This window comes from Oncorhynchus masou, chromosome 32, assembly GCF_036934945.1.
Source record: "Oncorhynchus masou masou isolate Uvic2021 chromosome 32, UVic_Omas_1.1, whole genome shotgun sequence".
NCBI classification, from domain to species: domain Eukaryota; kingdom Metazoa; phylum Chordata; class Actinopteri; order Salmoniformes; family Salmonidae; genus Oncorhynchus; species Oncorhynchus masou.
The window spans coordinates 37,760,491-37,784,368 of record NC_088243.1 but is presented as its reverse complement, the minus strand read 5'-3'; the positions used below and the strand labels follow the sequence as shown (position 1 = coordinate 37,784,368).

The window sequence follows — 23,878 nt, the reverse complement described above, 5'->3', positions numbered from 1 at the left end:
ACTAGTCTCTCAAAGCGCTTCATGATGACGGAAGTGAGTGCTACGGGGCGGTAGTCGTTTAGCTCAGTTACCTTAGCTTTCTTGGGAACAGAAACAATGGTGGCCTTCTTGAAGCATGTGGGAACAGAAAACAGCTGTTTTCTGCCAAATGTGTTGCGCTACTGTATTTTCTGTCAGGGATGGCTATAGTTGCACGTCCCTGATCACTCTATTAAAGCAAAAAAAGCACTTGACTTTCAATGTAAAACGCGACCCTTGTCAACACACAGCTGGGCTCACCTGCTCCCGCTTTCCCCTGTTGTGGTATTGACAAACAAACATGTGGCTGGCTCGCCTGTTCTGGAAACTACGTAAGCTTCCTGATGTTAAGTAATGTGACTGGTGAAATGAAGAACGCAATCTGCTTCATCTCCTAACATTAAGTAAAGGTATTTACTTAAAAAGTAGCTACAAATATCAAAATGTAGGTGTTGTAAAACCATCCTGTGGCTATATCCAAATACCCCTGTATACGGTATATCGCCAAAGCCTAGTGGTATTTGCAATGGTGCCTTGACCTTTGCGTGACACATGGCATGTTATGAAAATCCCAGGCTAGTCTAGTAATTCTTTGGTGAAAGACACTGTTTTGCTCTAGGCCAGACTCATACTTGAATATAGTTTGGTCAAACGTTGCGCTACAGTGGCACAGAAAGCTGTGCTTGCGCTCTGACACTTGTTGAATAGTGACCCTTGAATGTACATCTATACAAGGCTCTCTACGATAGGTCCCCAAGATCACATTGTCTGTCATGTGGAATGAAGTGGGTAAACCGTTAACCACGGTGAAAAGTTAACACAGAGCAACATGCCATGTAGGAGTGTTTGAATTATCCTCAAAGCTCAAACTTGTACATGATACTGGATGTCAATGGGCTACTATATTCACACCTGTCAACATGTTACTCCGCACCAAGACAATGACATGTGCACAGACACCCATGCTGGCTGCTGCTGTTACTCCAGCAGGCCCAGAGCCCAAACCTTTGACAACTGGGAACCATAACTCTGCTGAAAGACCTCTCTTGCCCTCCCCCCAATAGCCCCAAAGATAAAACCTGGTGTAGTCTTACAGAGGGACAGTTTTCACTCTCTTGTTGTCTGGGGCGGCAGGGTAGCCTAGTGTAGCCTAGTGGTTAGAGCGTTGGGCTAGCAACCGGAAGGTTGGGAGTTCAAACCCCCGAGCTGACAAGGTACAAATCTGTCGTTCTGCCCCTGAACAGGCAGTTAACCCACTGTTCCCAGGCCGTCATTGAAAATAAGAATTTGTTCTTAACTGACTTGCCTGGTTAAATAAAGGTAAAATAAAAAAAAAAATTGAATTGAGTTGCTGAACCTTGGAGCGTGGTGCTACTGTAGAAAGCAACGAGAACCCTGTAGGTTTTGACGCCCATATGTGCCACATCCACAATGTTTGGACGATACGAAGTACTCTCTAAAGAATTGCAAAAGTAATGCAATGTTTCATGTTTTGTTTGTGTACGTAACGCTGTCATGTTTTGTGTGCAGTGAGTGAACATGCGTGACCTGGCTGCCCAGGTCACCAGCAGCCTGCTGTGTTTCCCGAAGGTGACTGTCGACGCTCTGGGGGAGGATGAGATCACCCTGGACTCTGTGTTGCGCGGGAAGTTCACCGTCGGTAAGTCGACGTGTGTCTGCACGGCGGCCATCGCTCACCAGCTGACCATGCTGGAGAGGATGGAAGTGTGGGATAGTCACGAATTGGGCCTGTACCGTCGGCACCCTCAATTCCCAAACTTCACAACAACCAAAAAAACGTTTGGGTTTTCTATCTACGTTTAAGCCATCACCTTTTGCATTCTTCAGTCTTATCATACAAATGAAGCCAAGCATGCAGTATCATGTTATAAATGGAGGGGTTCTATAATAAACTTGTCAACCAGTAGGCCCTGCCTGTCTGCTTCCTCCCTACCTCACTGACGTGCTCCCCTCTCCCTTGGCGCAGGTCGCAGCGGGCTGGCCTGGCTGGCATGTGGGCCCCAGCTGGAGGTGGTCCATGCGGTGACGGGCGAGCGTCTGTCCGCCTACTGCTTTAGCGGTGAGGGGGAGCACCCCCCAGGCGTGCTGGCGGCCAAGGACTTCTCCTGGCTGAAGAGGACGGGGCTGCTGGTGTGCCTGGAGGAGGCCCAGGGTAGCATGCTGTGTCTCTACGACCTGGGCATCTCCCGAGTGGTCAAGGCCGTGGTCGTACCGGGCAGGGTGAGTGCTCTCATCTTCCTGTCTCTCTCTTTCATATTCTCGCTCACCCTCCACTCCTTTCGCTTTCATCAACCGGTTGATTTGATTGATTGTGATGTCGACTGACTAACTGCTAATGTGTTGATTGGCAGATCACGGCCATCGAGCCCCTGGTAAGTTATGGCGGGGCCAGTGCTAGCACACAGCACCTCCACCAAAGCCTGCGCTGGTTCTTTGGCGTGGCAGCTGTGGTCACGGACCTGGGACACGTCCTCCTGGTGGACCTGTGTCTGGATGACCTGTCCTGCAGCCAGAGCGAGCTGGAGGCCTCAGGTCAGCCTTTGTGTGTGTGTGTGTGTGCTTAACTTTACATAACCTAAACTGTACTGGCCAGCAGTCCCTCTGAAGATTGTGTGAGAGCGTTCAATGCGTCTTTGTTTTTGTTTTTTCATCTCTAACCTCCATCCTCTCCAGACCTGGAGGTAGTGACTAAGTTCCCGGCTGAGATCCCCAGGCTGCGTGAGCAGGAGACGCGCCAGGGGAGACACCTCTGTCTGCAGCTGAGCAGCCCCACGGGCACGGGGGCCACGGCCCTGCAGTACATCCCCCGCACCAACCAGCTGGCCGTGGGCTTCTCCGACGGATACCTGCAACTCTGGAACATGAAGACGCTCAAGAAGGAGTGAGTTGACGACCCAGTGATGACGTGATGGGAAAGCCACAGACTGTGTGGGTTGGTCTGATGGCCTCCTCTGCTGTGTTCTCCCCCAGGTATCACTCCCAGCTAGAGGGTGGAAGGGTGCCAGTGTACGCGTTCACCTTCCAGGAGCCAGAGAACGACCCCCGTAACTGCTGCTACCTGTGGGCTGTCCAGTCTGCCCAGGACAGGTAAGTTGTCCTTCCCTCTCCACCTGCCAGTCTGCCTGCCTGCCTGGGCCGCAAAGCTCGAGGCCTCTTGGAAGGGGTCGTAGTGTGTACTGCACACACCAGATCTGCGTGCAATGTGTATTTCAAAAAGCTTGTCAGGTGTGCTTGTTTTCACTTGCCCGGCACAATGGAACTGGTGGAACAGTTTCAACTCCAATCAGCTGGGCTAGACAATCTGGGCCCTTTCTTTCTAAAATTATCCGCCGCAATTGTTGCAACCCCGATTACTAACCTGTTTAACCTCTCTTTCGTATCATCTGAGATCCCCAAAGATTGGAAAGCTGCTGCGGTCATCCCCCTCTTCAAAGGGGGAGACACTTTAGACCCAAACTGTTACAGACCTGTAACTATCCTACCCTGCTATCCTACCCTAAGGTCTTCAAACGCCAAGTTAACAAACAGATCACCGACCATTTCAAATCCCACCGTACTTTCTCCGCTATGTAATCTGGTTTCCGAGTTGGTCATGGGTGCACCTCAGCCACGCTCAAGGTCCTAATCGATAACATACCCGCCATCGACAAAAGACAGTACTGTGCAGCCGTATTCATCGACCTGGCCAAGGCTTTCGACTCTGTCAATCACCACACTCTTATCGGCAGACTCAACAGCCTTGGTTTCTCAAATAACTGCCTCGCCTCGTTCACCAACTACTTCTCAGATAGGGTTCAGTGTGTCAAATCGGAGGGCCTGTTGTACAGACCTCTGGCAGTCTCTATGGGGGGGCCACAGGGTTCAATTCTCGGGCCAACTCTTTTCTTCGTATATTAAGTCAATGATGTTGCTCTTGCTGCTGGTGATTATCTGATCCACCTCTACGCAGGCGACACCATTCTGTATACTTCTGGCCCTTCTTTGGACACCTTGTTATCTAACCTCCAGACGAGCTTCAATGCCATACAACTCTCCTTCTGTGGCCTCCAACTGCTCTTAAATGCAAGTAAAACTAAATGCATGCTCTTCAACTGATCACTGCCCGCCCGTCCAGCATCACTACTCTGGACATTTCTGACTTAGAATATGTGGACAACTACAAATCCTAGGTGCCTGGTTAGACTGTAAACTCTCCTTCCAGACTCACATTAAACATCTCCAATCCAAAAATGTAATCTAGAATCGGCTTCCGATTTCGCAACAAAGCATCCTTCACTTATGCTGCCAAACATACCCTCGTAAAACGTACTATCCTACCAAATCCTTGACTTCGGTGATGTCATTTACAAAATGGCCTCTAACATTCTACTCAGCAAATTGGATGCAGTCCTATCACAGTGCCATCCGTTTTGTCACCAAAGCCCTATATACGACCTGTTGGCTGGCCCTCGCTTCATATTCGTCGCCAAACCCACTGGCTCCAGGTCATCTATAAGTCTTTGCTAGGTAAAGCCCCGCCTTTTTCAGCACACTGGTCACCATAGCAGCACCCACCGTAGCACGCACTCCAGCAGGTATATTTCACTAGTCACCCCCAAAGCCTCCTTTGGCTGCCTTTCCTTCCAGTTCTCTGCTGCCAATGACTGGAACAAATTGCAAAAATCACTGAAGCTGGAGACTCATATCTCCCTCATTAACTTTAAGCATCAGCTGTCAGAGCAGCTCACAGATCATTGCACCGAACATAGCCCATCTATAAATAGCCCATCTAACTACCTCATCCCCATATTATTATTATTAAATTATTATTTTTTTGCTCCTTTGCACCCCAGCATCTCTACTTGCACATTCATCTTCTGCACATCTCACTCCAGTGTCAATTGCTCATTGTTATTACTTTGCCACTACGGCTTATTTATTGCCTTACCTCCCTAATCTTAACATGTGGGTTCCCAGCCCCTTTGGTGTTCACATGTCTGAGAGGACTAGATCAGTTGAAGCAGTAGAGTGGAAGCTCGGCATTTCACAGCTTGTATGCAAATGCAGCCGTGGTACACTACGGTCACATCGCACTGTTCAACTCAGGATTTGCCTTTATTTTTGCATTAATACCCATGCAGTATTAACCACCTCTTGCAAATACATGACTTGGTGTATTTGTTGTCTTTTTAATACACCCTCTCTCTCAATTTGCTTTATTGGCATTACATAAAATGTACACTACCATTCAAAAGGTTGGGGTCACTTAGAAATGTCCCCTGTTTTTGAAAGAGAACCATGTTTTTTTTGTCCATTTAAAATAACATCAAATTGATCAGAAATACATTGTTAAGTGACTTTTGTAGATGGAAACCGCTGATATTTAATGGAATATCTACATAGGCGTACAGAGGCCCATTATCTGAGGCCCACTATGTAGATATTCCATGAAAAGATCTGCTGTTTCCAGCAACAATAATATTTTACAACATTAACAATGTCTACACTGTATTTTTGATACATTGTATGTTATTTTATTGGACAAAAAAACCTGGTTCTCTTTAAAAAAACAAGGACATTTCTAAGTGACCCCAAACTTTTGAACGGTAGTATACATATTGCCAAAGCGTACTAATTTACAATATTAACATAATTATAATATTACTAATCATCAATATTATCAACGGGACAACAGTAATAATCCAGGGTCAAAATAACAATGTTATAGGCCTCCCAGGTTGCGCAGTGGTCTAAGGCACTGCATCACAGTGCTAGCTGTGCCACCAGAGATTCTGGGTTCGAGCCCAGGCTCTGTCGCAGCTGGCAAAAAAATATATTTTTTTAAATAATAATGGCATAGAGGACAGGTTGTTTGGTCTGTCAGACACTGTCCCTCATTTTATGGCAGGCAGCAATGTTGTGCGCTGCCAGCCCACAGCACTCTGCGTCCTCCCCCAACAGGACGGGTCGTCTATTCTCATCCAAGGTCTTTGAAACCTTGAATAAGGGTTTCAGATTTGGGGAAATTACGCAAATTGTTTTATTTTCCTTTTTTAATTTTTTTTTTTTACATTTTGTTTCTCTCTCTAGTGAGGCGGACGGGGTCAGCCTCCACCTGCTCCAGCTGGCCTTCAGTGAGAGGAAGTGTCTGGCCTCAGGGAAGATATTCTATGAGGTAACCGTAATATCAACCATCTACTAGGTTTTTACTTAGCTACCTTCTTAGGCTGAGTTTATTTAAGCAGCCCAAGTTTGTTATTTTTCCCCATTACAAGGAAACGATCAGAATTGGGCTGCCTGTGTAAACACAGCCTTATTGTCTTGATCTATTCTGTGTAATTGGTAAATGGCCCATCTGTTCTGGTCTCTTTCGAGCCCCCAATGGATACAGAATTGTTCACCTCGAGGATCTTATTCTTTCTAAATGAAATAAGGAGCTATTCCCGCGTCCAGCCGCAGATCGCGCTGGGTCCAACTTCTGTTCAATGCCCCCTTTGTTTGGGAAAGACTCAGTGTGGGCTGTCAAATGAATGCTTTGGGTCAAGTATTTGGACTGGTAACATGCTTTTAAAGCCCAAAAGCTTGACGGTTTCAAAGTCCCTCTGGAGCTTTTTCAGCCCTAAAGATTTAATTTAGTCACCTGTTATTCCCAATCGCAACCATACTGCGTTGAGACCTTTTAAAGGTTCCATCGTTACCTCTCCCTCCCTCCTCCTAGGGTCTGGAGTATTGTGAGGAGCGGTACAGTCAGGAGCTGAGCAGCACCGCCTTCCCCCTCAGGGCTCAGACCACCAACACCCGCCTGCTCAGCTGCCAGACCATTGAGAAGTTCCGACACCACCCAGACCGAGACGAGAGTATGAATGAAGGTACCCCTGCCTTCATTTTATCTCAACTCATCCCATCTCTTTCTGTTTAGGATTAGATTGGTGTCTTATTTACCAGAAAATACTCTTTCTCAGTAACCTACCTGGGTGGTATTGACTTACTAGACACCAAACGGAGACCTGAACTTGTCCGTTGCGTAACCATTTTCTACGGTGTGCACTAATTAATCTGACCCTAAGGTGGAAACGACTGAATGTGGTTGTTTGCTTTTTCATTGTGGTCTCTGCTGGTCCTAAGGCTTCCTTCTCTCCTCGTTAGTTGCATCTCCAGACACCAGCGTGTCCATCTTCAGCTGGCAGGTGAAGGCCTATGGACAGGGCAACCCCTCCACCTACATCGGCGTCTTTGACATAAACCGATGGTACCACGCACAGATGCCCGACTCTCTAAGGTAGCATTCTGCCATCGAAATATCCCATCAACAGTCCATATGTAAATGTGACCACGGTTGCCGCCTCAAATTTCATGTTGTGCCCAACTGCTCATAATGCCAGGTGTTTAAGAATCAGATTATTTGTTATTAGTTATCTCACTTATGTTTTCTGCATGTATTTTGACATATATTATAGATTAGATTTTTTACAAACAAGTCTACGTTGTTCGATGTCAATGTGAAATTATTTTCAAATCAGCAATGGTTGAGTTTGTGTGTGTGTGTGTGTCAGAACGGGGGAGTCTCTGCGCAGCTGTCCCTACCTTGCCGTGTGGTCTTTGGACACGGTGGTGGAGATGACATCGCCCTGCCCCCTGCTGGACATCCTGGTGCACGAGCGCAGCCTGAGCCGTGGCCTGCCCTACACCAGCCCCCCGCCAGAACAGTTCTTCAAACCCACCACATACAACTTCGGCAAGTTACACACACACATAAATACCCACACGCTGCAAGAGCCTTTAGACCAGGGGTAGGCAACTAGATTCAGGGCTGATTTTGTTGGAGCAGATCATCGGGGGGGACGGAACATAATTATAATAATGTGAACACATTGACTAAAACTAACCCCAAAAAAGAGATTTATTTGTATTTTTTTACGCAATTTCATACCTATTACATTTTTATATTGTGGGAATTCTTGCAAACAGACTTGTTAAAAAAATTGTTTTGCTTGATTCCTGGTGGTTTTAGTCTATTTATTTTAATTTTTTTAATTACCGAAAAATGAAAATCCTACACTAAAGAGCTTTTGCGGGAGGCCAAAATCAATCACTTGTTGGAAGGTTTCGGGCAGCTTGTTGCCGACCCCTGCTTTAAACACCCTCACAGTAAAAGGTTTTATAAAGGAAAAGGCTTCAGTTGAGAAGAGGACTATGTTCAGAGACATTGGTTGCACTGAGTAATTGGAAATACATGTAGCTCTTTGGAGCCATTGAGATCAGTTTTGTAAGTGTCTTTAACGTGCTAAGTATTTATTTTCCCCTTGGAACAGATGCAACCTGTTTGCTCAACACTGGCCTCGTGCACCTAACTTGCTCTGGCTATCAGAAAGAGGTGAGTTAACCCTAGTTGTCAGGCACAGTGGATGTCACAACACAATTGGCTACACATCCTATTGTCATCCGTAGTCCGTACAGTATCATTTTATCTTAGCAAAAACAGTTAATGTGATTCCTGTCTCAGACTCTGAGCTTCCTGAGGAAGGCTGCTTCCTGCTCCAGTGATGTCATCTCAAACGGCTACTCCCGCTGCCTGATGTCCGGCCTGCTCTCCTCTCGCCTGGCCGACGTGCAGCCCTCCAGCCTCTCTCAGGTACAGACACCGCCTCTTTTCACAGGTTGCTCCTGTTTGTTCGACCAACTTTCTAGCGCCTAAAAGTTTAGGAACTATGTAATTCCACGTGGATGCATTGCGAGGTCATGGATAAAGCTCTGCGGTGAAGGTTGTTTTGTAAATGGGCCAAACTCTCTCCCTCTCTCTGCTCAGGAGGAGCAGTTGGACGCCATCTTGTCCACGGCGGTAGAGACCAGCTCCCTGGGTCTGATCACTGGCTGTATCAAACAGTGGACCGCTGAAGGTGAGACAACACACACCGACACACTGTTAGTTAGATCAACCCTGGCTGCGTCTCATTACTGCACGGTAGCCTCCTTTCCTCATCTCCTCTACTACATATACACTGATCGGTATACACAGGACAGGTGAAAACAATAATGGTGGAAGCCGGCCCAGAATTTGCTCGCCAAGCCCAGTTCACTCACATCCGTGCAGATGGAGAGGGAGCCCGTTTAGTTTATTGAGATGTACACCTAGATTGGATTTCTCTAAAGTAACATTGTTGGCCTTAACAGAGCAACCAGGCTCTGCGGTGAACCTGCGCTACATTCTGGAGTGGGCCTGGGACAAGGTGGTTCTCACCAAGGAAGAGCTGGACGGCATATGTGAGTTTGTTTTTCTTTCCCTGCTACAGTGTATGACACTGGCTGTCAGCACAGCTCTTGTGTAACTGCTTTACATTGGATTATTTAATACTCGCAGCTGCGTATTTGCTTGGTAACTGTAGCAACTTGTGGCTGTGTTTTAGATACTTAAAAAAATAGAATTCTAGAGGCATTTATGGATTTCCAATATTTTCTTGGCGCAGCAGATTTGAGATGTGTTTTCTGACTTCCGTCTTTCCTAAATGCGTTTCTCTGCCCAGGTGCGCCCCTGTTTGACAGCTCGTCTAACTTCACGGACCCCCAGACCCTCCAGCTGCTGCAGCACAGCCAGAGACTACTGGGGAACCTGAGCACCATCTTCCACTGTCTGCTCAGCGAGGCACAGGAACTCACTCAGAGAGGTAAAGCCCGAGGGGCTTGTTGTAGGGGGCAAATTAATTTCAATGGGAAGCTGGGCGGGTGCAAGCGGAGCGGCAACATTTCGAGAGGGAGAGACTGAGGCACACAAGTGCATGTGTCGGTGGCCTCTACTCCTCAACACATTCACACGTCATGAGGTGTCAGAGTTGGGCATCATAGGGATTTTCTGTGTACAGGTTTGCTGGGACTCCTCAATAAGAACCTGGTGTCCAGCCTCATCTCCCAGTACGCACGGGTGGTCCTATGGTTCTGTCGGACCGGTCTCCTTCCTGAGGGCTCCGGTAAGACCGTGTGCTGAAGCAATTCAAACATCTGTCGTGTTGAGGTCAGACTATATTCCAGTGAACCCTTTTTTTGGAGACTAGTCTCCAGACCACTTTCATCATGTACACCAAAAGTAGTTATAGGACACCGTTTTGGATGCAGCCCTAGAGATGTCCACTGGTAACAGATGTATAATAGTGGTAATCCCCCCCCCCCAACCAGATGAGGACGCTGTGCAGATCTCCAGGCCGTTCTACAGCTACTCAGTTATCCAGAACTACTACACCCTCCGCAGAGAGGAGCTGCAGCAACTGTCCAAGTGAGTGCTGTTCACATCAGGCCGTTTACCTGCAAAGACCTGGTTCAGAACTAACAGTAAAACACCTCGACCCAAGACCGGAGGAGTTTAACTTCAGTTATTTTGTTATATACAGTAATATTGGATATGAAGATAATTTTGTCTGTGATATTAGTGTCAAGGGTCTGTTTTAAGCAATACTGCAAATTAGACTGTTCTGGAAAACTCTTCCGAATTAACCACCTGCGTCTGCTCAGGGGGAAGTGGTGTGCCGATTGCCTGATGATTGACGGCCTGGTCGCCCAATGTGGGGCTCGTTTGGTTGACCTGTGGAAACGGGACGAGGGTGGGACGGGACAGTATCCGCCCCCTACGCTACACGTAAGCGTTTGGTAACCAGGCATACTCACTCACAGCCCAAAAATGGTCACAATCCCACCTTGAGCCGACGCTTTGACTGATGCCATGGAAGTGACATTCCGATGTGGAAATGGGACCACAAAAGCTAAAAGAAACGCAGGTTGTGTTGATCATCTTCTCTCTGCTGTCCACAGGGCCTGCTTGATATTTACCTGCTGGAAAACATTGATGAGACTGCTAAGCACGCCATCGTATCCTGATCTCCTCTGTTTCCCGCCGTCCGTCTCATTTGACCACATATTCATTTCCGGGAGTTGGTTTAATTTGATTTGTCCAGTCCTTACACTCCTAACCCACATTCACCACACATGCACGCACGCGCACACACCGAATAGTGAGACACGACATCTCCCCCTTCTGTGTGTTTGAGCCTTAACCCCTCCCCCAGGTGATCTACCTGCTGCTGGATGTGATGTACTTCTCTAACAAGAGCGGGGCGTCTGTGGAGTCCTTCCCCAATGCCTTCGCAATCCCCATCGGTCTGGTCAAGCTGGTGCAGGGCCTCTGGCTGCTGGACCACCACGACCACCAGGTACACACACACACACAACAATTGATGAGCATTGTCATACACTCCCATGTGGAATTTGTCATGTACACAGAGTAAACCAAACATTAGGAACACCTTCCGAATATTGAGTTGGACCCTCTTCCCTCCCCTTTTTGCCCTCAGAACAGCCTCAATTTGTTGGGGCAAGATGTCGAAAGCGTTCCACAGGGATGCTGGCTTATGTTGACTCCAATGCCTCCCACAGTTGTGTCAAGTTGGCTGGATGTCCTTTGGGTGGTGGACCATTCTTGATACACACGGGAAACTACTGAGTGTGGAAAACCCAGCAGCGTTACAGGACTTAAAACAAACTCGTGTGCCTGGCACCTACTTACCCATCTTCTGTCTTGCCCGTTCATCCTCTGAATGGCACACATACACAATCCATCTCTCAAGGCTTAAAAATCCATATTTAACCCGTCTCCCCCCTTCATCTAGTCTGATTTGAAGCGGATTTAATAAGGGAGATAAATAAGGAATCATGTCTTTCACCTGGTCGGTATAGGTCATGGAAAGGGCAGGTAGTCTTAATGTTTTGTACCCTCGGCGTATACTGTTATATTTTCTAGAATGATTAGTTGGTAGATAGTTGGTAGTGCTAAAACAGTCCTCCATTTGTCCCCTTTGACCCTTCCAGAACTCCCTGGAGCTTCTCCTGCATCCGGCCACCTCCCCGTCCCTGTGGGGCTGGCAGCACGGCCACGTCCTGCAGGCTCTAATGTGCCAGGGGCAACACGGAGTCGCCCTACGCTACCTCCACGTCATGAAGCCCCCTCTCTCCTCCACTGCTCAGGCCCAACTCTGCCTCTCCGTGTTGCTACACAACAGGTGGGGGTGTGTTTCCTGGCATCCTTGCCAACAGTGACTGAGTTGTGAGTTTTGATAACATAAACGTGTGTGTGATCTCTCCTCCTCCCCTCCATGTGTGTAGATGTCTGGTGGAGGCGTTGGCCTTGCTGAGGCAACACTCCAACCGTCTGAACGCGGAGGAATTGGTACGGTTCCTCTATGAGACCTGTCAGGAGCTGGGTCTCATGAAGGAGCTGCTCAAACTGCCCCTGGGCCTCGCTGAACAGGTACGATGCCATGTTCCCCCGGGTTTCCTTTCTGACAGGGTGGCTGAAACCAGGAAGCTCAATTATACTGAACAAAAAATGTAAATGCAACAATTTCAAAGATTTTACTGAGTTACAGTTCATATAAGGAAATCAGTCAATTGAAATAAATTCATTAGGCCCTGATCTGTGGATTTCACATGACTGGGAATACAGATATGCATTTGTTGGTCACAGATACCATAAAAAAAAAGTAGGTGCGTGGATCAGAAAACCAGTCAGTGTCTGATGTGACCACCATTTGCCTCATGCAGCGTGACACATCTCCTTCACGTTAAGTTGTTCAGGGTGTTGATTGTGGCCTGTGGAATGTTGTCCCACTCATTTTTAATGGCTGTGCAAAATTGCTGGATATTGACGGGAACGGGAACATGCTGTCGATCCAGAGCATCCCACACATGCTCAATGGGTGACATGTCTGGTGAGTATGCAGGCCATGGAAGAACTGGGACATTTTCAGCTTCCTAGAATTTGGTACAGATCCTTGCGACATGGGGCTGTGCATTATCATGCTGAAACATGAGGTGATGGCAGCGAATGAGTGGCACGACAATGGGCCTCAAGATCAATTGTGTTCATTGTCCATAGCTTTTGACTGCCCATACCATAACCCCACCTCCACCATGGGACACTCTGTTTACAACATTGACATCATCAAACCGCTCGCCCACACAACGCCTTACACATGGTCTGCTGTTGTAAGGCCATGTTGGACGTGCTGCCAAATTTTCTGAAACGACGTTGGAGGCAGCTTATGGTAGAGAAATTACCATTACATTTTCTGGCAACAGCTCTGGTGGACATTCCTGCAGTCATCATGCCAATTGCATGCTCCCTAAAAACTTCAGACATCTTTTGCATTGTGTTGTTTGACACAACCATACATTTTAGTGTGGCTTTTATTGCCCCCAGCACAAGGTGCACCTGTGTAATGATCATGCTTTTTAATCAGCTTCTTGATATGCCACACCCGTCAGGTGGATGGATTATCTTTCATTTCAGCTCATGAAACAGGGAACCAACACTTTTACATGTTGCATTTATATTTTTGTTCAGTGTATATTTTCGAAATATATAATGCAATATATTATGCCATTTAGTGGACGCTTGTATCCAAAGTGACTTGCAACAGTGAGTGCATACATTTTGGTATTGGTGGCCTCAGTGCGAATCAAACCCAGAATCCTGGCGTTGCTAGCTGAATGCTCATCACTAAAAAATTGAAAAAGACAGTTATTGTGTCAGACGTTGTGCCTATCCTGTCCTTGAAGGTTTTGTGTGTGTGTGTGTGTAGGAGTGCTTGGAGAGGTTCCTACAGGGTACCGGGGGTCTCCAGAACAGGGAGCTTCTGATGGTGCACTACCTGCAGCAGGCCAACTACGTCCCCGCCCTGCAGCTCAACCACACCCTCAAGATGAACACAGTGGTACGTACACGTTTACATTGAATAAACTTCAAGTAAGTCTGACTCATTAATACACTTCATCAAGCTCAAACATACAACTAGAAATGCTGTATAAAAAAAGTTGGAATGAGAACAATACAAGTGTTAGAAATGAGTCAATCAAGGAGTCCCAACATGGGTTCCGGTTGTGTTGAGACGGCGGTTAGCCTTATTGTGTGGTGTTTCTGTATGTTTCCATTTCATTCATATATCGGTTCTCCAGAATGAGAGGGATCCCAAGTTGAAGGAGAGAACCCACACGAGGAACTCTATCCTGGACCAGTACGGGAAAATTCTCCCTCGGGTCCAGAGGAAGCTGGCCACTGAGAGGTCTAAGCCGTACCACCACCCTGCCACCATCCTCAGAGAGGGTACGGGATCTCACCCAACTTCTAGCTTCTCATTAACCACTCTGTACACACACTTTCGGTGTTCAACGGACAAGAATATGCTTGACTTGGATGTTGGTGGTACTTCTGTTCGGATTCAACTATCATGTGAATTGGATTGGAACAAGTGTGTTTGTGTCACAGCGTTCTATTCTGTGGAACCAACTATGACCTTCAGCCTTTGTTTTGGATGCATTGAGTCCTTTTGTATAAAATGGATGTGTTGCATGTTTTTTGCGTGACCCTTGACTTCCTCGTGTGTTCTTCCGACAGTGTCGCGACCCCAGCCCCTGTCGACCATCGCCAAACGGTCGGCCAATGAGAACGTGCTGACCAGAGCAGCGTTCATCAACAATGTCCTGTCGAAGATCGAGGAAGTGTGGGTGGGAGGGAACCCCACGCCCCAGTCCTCGCCATTCAAGAGGTGAGACCGCTCGTTCCTGTCCCAAACCCAACCCTATCTTTTAGTTTGGCTCTAAGATGTGAATGGTAAGTGGGTTTGTATCTCTGTTCATTGAATGGTTGTCCACTATCCACACCACCCAGCCCCAGTGCAGCAGAGGTACTGTGCACCAGCCCCCTGTTCCCCTCCCGGGATCTGCCCGAGGCCTTCGTGGGCACGCCCATCACCATGACCTCCAAGAGGAAATCCAGGTACGACACAGGGGGCCAAACTCCAAACTTGAAATTTTTGCATGTAATAAATCGTACATTGATGTCAATGGGAGATGTGGGTGGAAGTTCTTGTTATGTATATGTCTCAAGTGTGTGTGCTTGTATGGAAGAAGCTCTATTGTATAGAGGGCTTTGACGTGATGGTTTTGACACATCTGACATGATTTCTTAACTTCCTCTTCCTGCCCCCAGGCTGCTAGAACTGGTGGTGCACCCCTCCCCTCAGACCACTGCCCCGGAGGGCTCACGGCCACTGCTGACGCCCCCCAGGTCGGCCACCTCCTGGAACCCCCCAAAAAGCATCAACAAGGCCCCAGAGCTTAGTCTGCTGCAGACCCCACAGGTGGTCAAGGTGAGACACCGACCAAGGGGAAGGGCGTTGACCATCACCACTGTCACATGGGCTCTCACATCCATTCCAAGGCGCTGTTGAGGCTCAAGTGGCACGGGGGTGACCCGACACCCTAGTTTTATAGGATTTTCAAGCTAGGTTGGAAATGAACTCCAACTAGAAGTCTCATGGTCTGGGATACCACTGTGCCTAAGACATGAGCCTGTCTGCTGCAGTCAGATACCATTGTAACGTTTCCTCCATTTTGAACTAATTTGTTTGTGTTTGAACGCCACTTTCTGCATGGTTGTGTTCTCTTTCCGTAGCGAGCACGAGCGCTGGCGGCATCTGGCCCCGTGTTCTCGGCCTTCACCCCCCAATCCATCCTGAGGAGCAGCTTGCGCCCCATGGCCACCCCCACTACCTCCCCTGGGCGCTCTGTCACCCCCCCGCCGCGCCCCAAGGAGAGCCGCATTACCTTCATCAAGGAGACGGCCATGCCAGAGAAAGGCCCCCTCCGCTGGAGCAACGGGGTAAGACCCCGGACCATTGGGCCACATTTAGCAACATAAAAAGATTTAACCTTATTTAACTAGGCAAGTCAGTTAAGAACAAATTCTTATTTACAATGACGGCCTAGTAACAGAGGGTTAACTGCCTGGTTCAGGGGCGGAACTACAGATTTTAACTTGTCAGCTCGGGATTCGATCTAGCAACCTTTCGGTTAATGGCCCAACACTCTAACCACTAGGCTACCTGCCGCCCCTAGAATTTTGAGATTTCTTCTTGTAAACAAACATGGAACGTTCAGAAACTTATCCCTTGTGTGTGTTAATGATTTATGTTATTTTGTGCAGATCGCAACAGAGAATGAAATTAGTTTGCTGACCAGAGGCTCCCCACTGCCCAAGGCTGGACTGATGGCCTGGACATCACACCCTGCAGCTGCTGATGATGAGGAGGATGATGAAGAGTTAGAGGAGGATGAGGTGAAGGTGACACATGTGAAGTTCCTGCCACCACCGGTCCCCGAGCCCTCACCAGAGAAAGGAGAGTCTGAGAGCGGCTCCTCTGGCCAAGAGGTCGTTGTGGTAACCACGTTGCCAGGACGACTCAGCCTGGGCCTGGAAACTAGCCAGGCCTCTGTCCTATCAATAGACACCACCCTTGAGTTCCATGATGCACCTCTCCCTGAAGACCTGGAGAGGGAGGAGGCGCTTAAACAGCCAGCCAATGAAGTCGTCGACGAAGAGGAAGTGGTGGTTAACCTCTCAACTCCAGCAGTACCAGAAGTCCAGCCACCACAGGTGGAAGTGCAGCCTGCAACAGCCAATGAGCCAACTCTCCCCCAGTCTGTGGAGGAAGGGCAGGAAGTAAAGGAAGAGACCATCAACAGCCAAGAGGAAGTGGCTGTAGATCAGGAGTCGGACCTGGAAGTAGAGGAGATGGAGGTCAACCCCAAACAAGAAGAGCCTGAGGCTAAACAGAATGAGGACATTGTAGTGGAACCAAGGCTCACACAGGAAGTAGAACTGAAACCAGACACGGAAGTGTTTGAGGAACTGAACCTTGACCAGAAAGAGAAGCCCAACCATGAGCCTGCGGTGGAGACTGCAGAGCAGCCAGAGGTGACGATGGTGGTAGAGGAGGAGACTGGAGAGGATGAATCACAACCCACTGCACCGATTGAACCAGTGGAAGACATGGAACATACAGGTGAGGGTTCCCCTTGTGAGGACTCCGCTAGGAAGAACTTACAGCTGCTCCAGCGGCCAACTGTAAAAACATTGCATTCATGTCCTGCTTGGTTTCATCTCTGTGAATATATAGTGTGTTAAATTCTTCTCTCAGGAGTAGTATTGAGTCAAAGGGAACACCCAAATTGAGCGTGCATCCAGCACAAGGTTGAGGTTTTCAATTGAAGGGATGGGTTAAAAATGACCCAAGACGATCAGAAACATTAAATGGTTTTAGGGAGTCTTGCACAGTTTAGAGCTTCCACACAGTATAAGCCAAGGGCACAAGCATTTCAAGTGATTTTTACTTTGATAATGTGCAGAGGGCCTGTGAGTGGAGCTCAGTGCAGGGAACTCTGATATAACCACAGTGGGAAAAGCTGACTGAGCTAAACCGAACAGCATCGGATATGAAGCTTCGATGAGTTTTACACAGAGACGGCTGATCCCGATGTAGTTGATTTTAACTTCTTCTTGAAACTCCCCATCCCGGATCCGGGTTTGTGACTAAAGCCTCAGGCTCATTAGCATAACGCAACGTTAACGATTTCTGAAAATTGCAAATAAAATGAAAATAATGCGTCTGCTCTCAAGCTTAGCCTTTTCTTAACAACACTGTCATCTCAGATTTTCAAAATATGCTTTTGAACCATAGAAATTGACTAGTTTGTGTAAGAGTATGCAAAGCTAGCATAGCATTTTGAGTAGCATTTAGCACGCAACATTTTCACAAAAACCAGATAACCAAATAAATAAAATCATTTACCTTTGAAGAGCTTCTGATGTTTTCAATGAGGAGACTCTCAGTTACATACCAAATGCGCAGTTTTTCCTGAAAGCGTCTGTGTGTAGGAGAAATCGTTCCGTTTTCTACATTGCGTCTGGCTACCGAAACGAACCGAAAATTCAGTCACCTACAACGTAAAACTTTTTCCGGATTAACTACATAATATCGACCGAAACATGGCAAACGTTGTTTGGAATCAATCCTCAAGGTGTTTTTTCACATATCTCTTCATTGATATGCAGTTCGTGGAAGCTTGCTTTCCTCTCTGTATCCCATGGAAAAATACTGGCAGGTGACTTTTGCGCACCAATTTCGGCGCAGGACACCGGGCGGACACCTGGTAAATGTGGTCTCTTATGGTCAATCTTCCAATGATCTGCCTACAAATACGTCACAATGCTGCAGACACCTTGGGGAAACGACAGAAAGGGCAGGCTCATTCTTCTCGCATTCACAGCCATAATAAGGAGACAATGGAAAACAGAGCCTCAAAAATCCTGCTCATTTCCTGGATGCCGTCTCATCTTGGTTTTGCCTGAAGCTCACGTTCTAGGGCACGCACAGAAAATATCTTGGTAGTTCTGGACACGTCAGAGTGTTTTCTTTCGAATGCTATCAATTATATGTATAGTCGAGCATCTTTTTGTGACAAAATATCTTGTTTAAAACGGGAACGTTTTTCATCCAAAAATGAAATAGCGCCCCCAGAGCATCAACAGGTTAAACCTATGCATAATGATGATGACCTTGTTGAACCCCTCTCTTGTACCTTCTCCCTCCCTCTCTACCTCTTGTAGATCTGGATGAGTTTGTAGAGTGCCATCTATTTGGCAGTGGCCTGTCTCCACCCCTGACCCACTCGTGCATCCTCGAGACTTCTGACAACTGGACCTCCTTCAACAGGTGAAAACGCATCCCAACAACAGCATTGGGTGTGTATGTGTTTACAACTATTCATTGATATTAAACCTCTCCCCTCTGTGCAGTGAACCGGTGTGTGGCGTCGTGGTGGAGGAGGAGGAGCCTGCCCTTATCACTGCCCCCCCGGCCCTCACCACCCAGAAGTCTGTATCCTCGTCAGACACCACCGGGACCGACTCCCACTGTGAGTGACCTCTTTACCCCATGACCCTAGGTCATGCGATCAGAGATCTAACACAGGCCAACTGAACAAGCTACAACCACAAAGGATTATGTGTTCTGATTGGCCGGCAGTGGAGTTGGCACCTCTCGGGCCAATACCAACCAATGGTGTGGAATGTTCAGAATAGCTTGTTACTTCTTGTTGTCCTGTATCAGTGACTGCAATTGATGGATCTCTTCCCTCCTCCATGTAGCTGTGGTGAGCCTGAACGACAGTGAGGAACTCTCCAGTGCTGCGTCGGAGGATGAAGAGGAGTCGTCGTCAGACGCCCCTTCTGAGGACTCTGGCAGTGAGGTGGAGATCGTCGAGGAGGTGCAGGGGAACGGGAGGCAGCGAGCCCCTCTGCCCCTACAGCCACACCCCCAGTTCCTGTCTGACCTATCAGAGCAGGACGCAGCTGTGCTCTCATTGGTCACCCCAGAGGCAGACTCAAAGGTAAAGCGGTTTTGTGAAATTCTAACTCATGCATATAAGTGGTGTGTAGACTTAAATACCGTGGGTGACTGTTCTCTTGTTTTGTGATTGTTAACCTAGATTGTGCTCTATAAAAGTTCTCATGTGTCTCTCGGTGTGTTTCCCCTACAGATGGTGGAGGATGACATGGACGGGGAGGTGGTGATGATCAGGCTGGGGGCAGCAGGAGACGAGGGGGTCTGCTACACAGAGCTGAAGCCCTCCACCACCCTGCTGGTTCCTCTGGAGCTGCTGGAGGCGCAGGGGCAGGCCCTGGCAGACGGCGTCCGCCTGGGTCAAACCGAGGTGGGGGAAGGCAGTGAGCCAGAGGTACCCCTCTCTGAAGCCCACAGCAGCTTCTCTCTTATGCTGGAGGCTGAGGATGGGAATGCAGACATCGTACCACTAGAACCCACTGAGCATCTGACCGCAGAGAGAGCGTCTGACAAGCCTGCTGCTGACCCGGAAGTCATCTGCCTGGGCACAGATGACCAGGACATCCCCCTTGCTGAGGCTGATCCCCAGGAGGAACAGGGGGCTGAGATGGACACCCTGGAGGGGATGGATACCTTGGAGGCAAGCTTTAATAGCTGGACAGAGGCAGAGACTGATGGACCTGAGGCTTTGTCGGAGGAGAATGTTCCTCAAGTCACACACGTCCTGCCTGAATCCTCTGAGGCGGTGGCTGAAGATGAACTGACCGGGACTGAACCAATCAGATCAGCTGAAGATGGAGATGTTGACGTAGACAATGTAGAAGAACCAGATGAGATCCCTGCTGAACCAACCGAAGCAGAAGAGCCTTCACCAGTCCTGGTTGAGAACGAGCAGCCCAGCAGAGCGAAGAAGGGAACAGATGAGGTGACCATGAAAGAGGAGACTGTCCCGTGTGCTCAGAGTCAAGAGGAGGAGATGAAGGCTGAGAAAGAGATGGAGGAGCCTGTCGCTGTCCCTGCAGACCAGCCTCTGCCTCGGGTAGAAAGCAAAGGACCCATCCAGTCAGACAACCATGAACCTGCCCAGGGAGAAGCCGTAAGCGATGTGGCTACCCCTCAAACCGCAAAGCTCTCTACAGCAAGTGAGGAGGAGAGGGAGCCCATCAAGCCTCACAACATCCAGTCTGTGTCTGAAACCTTGGAGGTCAGGAAAGCCCCATCCACCCCAACGCGCAGGGCCACCTTGCAGAGGAAGACGGTGAAGTTCACCTCAGTGGAGCCAGAGAGACCTGGGTCAGAGGGTGACGAGAGGCTGGCAGGACAGACTGAGATGGAGACGGACTCTCAGGTCCCGGCCACGCCCAGACGGATCACCAGGAGTGGCCATCACAGACAGGACTCCAGAGTTCCCGTCACCCCTCGACGGAGCGCCCGGAAAACCGAACGCCAGCCAGAACCCGAGCCTCGGAGAGAGGAGAGGAAAGTAGAGGAAGAGGTCTCAGTCCTCATCACAGAGGCTGCTGTGGTCAACTCCAAGCCCAACCCGGCCAAACGGCGCACCCAACAGAAGGCCACTCCGAGGACGGGAACTCGGAGGACCAGGAACACCCAGGTGGAGGGCGAAGAGGAACCAACAGCCATGGATGAAACAGCCAGCAAGGGGTCAGCGCTGTCGGTTACACGCAGTGCTAGGAAGAGCCGAACTGGAACCAAGACCCCAGCGGTCCCTGAGGAAGAGAAGCCAAACGATGAAGAGGACATAAAGCAGACCAGCAGTCCAGGCAGGGTGACCCGCAAGTCGACCCGGAGGGGTGTGAACCTCGCCCTCTTCACAAAGAAAGAGGAAGTGTTCACCGTGGACCCTCCCCGCAGCCTTAGGAAGACGAGGGCGAAGGCACCGCTGTGAAGACAAAAGACGCCCCCTTGTCGTTCTGTCGACCAACCAGGAGCCGTCTGTGGAACCACCAGGAGGAGGACCTGCCCCTGTTGGAGACGCCCCTGGAGGTGGACTCCGGAACTCCTGTGGCCGACGCCCTCATCAAGAGACTCCACGACGAGGAGGCCAAACGGGAATTGGGTGAGACCTTGGTAGTCACGGAGATGGTGCAAGCCAATAGGAGAGGTATCAAGTCGCAAGGTCAGTGGGCGCCCTCTCCACCCCCGATGGTGGAGATGATGGTGTCCGAGGCCGAACAGGGAAGCCCTGTCAGGGACTCATTCATCTACTCACCACCTCGGAGGAGAACTAGAGGTAAGGAGCTCCACGTCTTCACCACAATCAAATCAAACTAATGTATTTTATACACCCTTTTTACATGTCACAAAGCACATGACAGAACCGGGCCTGGCCCACAACGTCAAACTTTGTAGAGGAATATGAATGTTTTGGCTCTCTCTTACGTTTGGGATGACCTTCTGTCTGTGACAGGTATGATAGCAGAGTCGCCCTGTCAGAATGGCATGTCTGCGCCTCCCATTACTCGTACCAGGCGACGGGACGCCAGCGCAGCACGCCCTGTTAACGAGGTCAGTTGTCCACATCCTTTAGACTGAAACTAACCGTTAGACGAGACACAGGACTGGCCGTGTTTCATTTTCCTCCACAGCCTCCATGGCGGTGATGACGGTGGCTCTGCCTATCCCTCCAATACGATTAGTGGTGCCTTTGCCATATTTTGCTCAACTGTCCCGTCCTCTCAGAGCTGTGATCACAGAAGGAGCTAGGGGTTGAACTGGGGACGTGGTCATTAGGTCCATGTCAGGTTGCTGTTGGTCAAAGTCATATTCAAGCTTGGTCTCTGCTTTGTGTATCTTCCTGTTGCTCAGGACAAGACCTCGTCAGGAGAGGAGGTGGAGATCGAGATGGCGGCTGCTAAAACCAGAACAACCAAGAGACAAACAACCAAGTAAGTCCTCTTGACATATACAGCCCTCTGTGTTTTCTCTCAATTTCTTCCCCTATCGGTCCTCAGAATAGCACACCATCTGCAATGTGAATGCTCCTACCCCACCCCTTCGGCTGTGTTTATTGCAGAAGTCACAACAAGATGACTGTTCCTCTCTTATTTTCCCCCCTAACTCTCCCACAGGCCCAAAGCAGCCCCGGCGTCCCCTACCCCAGCCAAGGTGGATCTGATCTCTCCCATGCCCAGCCCGGCCGAGCGTGCCACGAGGAGGAGGGTGGTGGAGGAGAACGAAGCCCCTCGGATGAACCTCCGACGTAAACGAGTGCTGGAGGCCATCTTCCCCAAACCAGTCACCCGCCGGAAGAAGCTATGATCGGGTGCCATTTTCACCCTGAACAAAACTACAGCATCAACTTGGGAGTCTTCCAGACTCGGTCAGAACTCATGGGGTGTGTCTTCATCTCCTTTCCTTCATCTGAACTGCTCTGAAAAATAGGATGGGGAAGGGAGTATGGTGCCTACTGGGTATTTCCAATACATGTCAATGCAGATGAAGGAAAGGAGACGGAGAGGAATCCACTTTAGACTATAGAGATGCACCCGTGGACTGGACTCTACTCCTAGGAAGCGATTTTATTCTCCACCTTTCTTTTAAGAACTTTTGCAGCCTGCTGTTTTATATTTAAGAAGACAAACAAACCAGTGGAGAACATTTTTTAAAATGAATAATCGGATTTAATTTGGGAGATTGATATAATAATTTTATATAAATTATTGTAATGTTTACAGGGAGGAAGACCGGTAATTTGAACAACAACAAAAAAGAGTCTGATTGGTTTTTATTTTTGGAGAACTCATACATTTATATGAATTGATGGCTATGTTAATGGTCTCTTTTGCTATGTTATGAATAAAGTTGAATACTTGTGAATGATCTGATTTTATTTGTAGTGCAGAGCCGGCCCAAGCCACTAAGAGACCGCTTAGGGGCCTGCGGCCGTTAAAGGGCCCCGACCCCAATTTTTTTTTGATAGGGGTCTCAACTTAGTGGGGGGTCTCAACGTGCTGTTAAGAGTTACAATAGAACAATACACAAGGTGTAATTTTGAAATGAGGTTGTCTCACTTAATTAGCCCATGGCACCTACATTTGTTTAGATTGCTGAACTAATTTAACAATCTAAACTTGTGGTAATCATGGTTGAATTACTGGACACACAGGGAACGTGATCAGGGGCTGTGATCTCCAGGGGGCCCCCCCCCATGGATTTAGTTCGTCACTTACTCAGACGTCATATTAATATGACATAAGAGCGTTTTGTTAAGTGACTGACTAAAATGTTAATGTAAATCATGCAGGTCAAAATGTGTACAACTGCAGGAAGATAACCAGGCTAGAGCCGGTTCTGTTGTAGCTTCTCAATAATGTTTGTCTCATAATCATATTGCCGATGTTAGCCTTAAAAGACAATTTTGTAAAGTTAATTTGCTGTTTAAAAAAAATATAAATTCACACTAATTTGGGTTGTTTGGGGTTATTTTCCTATAATGTACTGTATCACTAACATGTACATAACCTGCACCGTGAATCCACTGGGGGTGATGAGGCTTGTTTGCTTTTAAGGTCATTTGACCAGCTGAACGCTATTTTCAGATGAATGTAGAATGTCTTCAGTGACTTTGACAATATGGTAAAAGCGGAAGTATTTCATTAAAAGTGAGCTGAACTTAA

General features: G+C 48.4%; 1 protein-coding gene across 1 annotated transcript in view; it reads left to right on the top strand.

Annotated features, from left to right (window-relative positions):
- The window catches only part of LOC135526036 (protein ELYS-like), a 26,269-nt gene extending 2,391 nt beyond the window's left edge, over positions 1–23,878 (top strand). The window contains 36 exon segments of the mRNA XM_064954065.1: positions 1,549–1,678; positions 2,006–2,259; positions 2,391–2,571; positions 2,713–2,920; positions 3,010–3,126; positions 6,109–6,193; positions 6,737–6,887; positions 7,165–7,297; positions 7,572–7,753; positions 8,331–8,392; positions 8,522–8,650; positions 8,825–8,915; positions 9,190–9,279; positions 9,540–9,680; positions 9,876–9,980; positions 10,186–10,282; positions 10,519–10,642; positions 10,816–10,872; positions 11,070–11,213; positions 11,869–12,059; positions 12,163–12,307; positions 13,641–13,772; positions 14,014–14,161; positions 14,453–14,603; positions 14,726–14,833; positions 15,047–15,206; positions 15,512–15,718; positions 16,043–16,901; positions 18,506–18,611; positions 18,695–18,813; positions 19,046–19,287; positions 19,438–21,121; positions 21,124–21,492; positions 21,670–21,767; positions 22,068–22,147; positions 22,331–23,878. Of these exon segments, the coding sequence (XP_064810137.1) occupies positions 1,558–1,678; positions 2,006–2,259; positions 2,391–2,571; positions 2,713–2,920; positions 3,010–3,126; positions 6,109–6,193; positions 6,737–6,887; positions 7,165–7,297; positions 7,572–7,753; positions 8,331–8,392; positions 8,522–8,650; positions 8,825–8,915; positions 9,190–9,279; positions 9,540–9,680; positions 9,876–9,980; positions 10,186–10,282; positions 10,519–10,642; positions 10,816–10,872; positions 11,070–11,213; positions 11,869–12,059; positions 12,163–12,307; positions 13,641–13,772; positions 14,014–14,161; positions 14,453–14,603; positions 14,726–14,833; positions 15,047–15,206; positions 15,512–15,718; positions 16,043–16,901; positions 18,506–18,611; positions 18,695–18,813; positions 19,046–19,287; positions 19,438–21,121; positions 21,124–21,492; positions 21,670–21,767; positions 22,068–22,147; positions 22,331–22,520 (7,461 nt within the window). The 5' untranslated portion in view covers positions 1,549–1,557 and the 3' untranslated portion in view covers positions 22,521–23,878.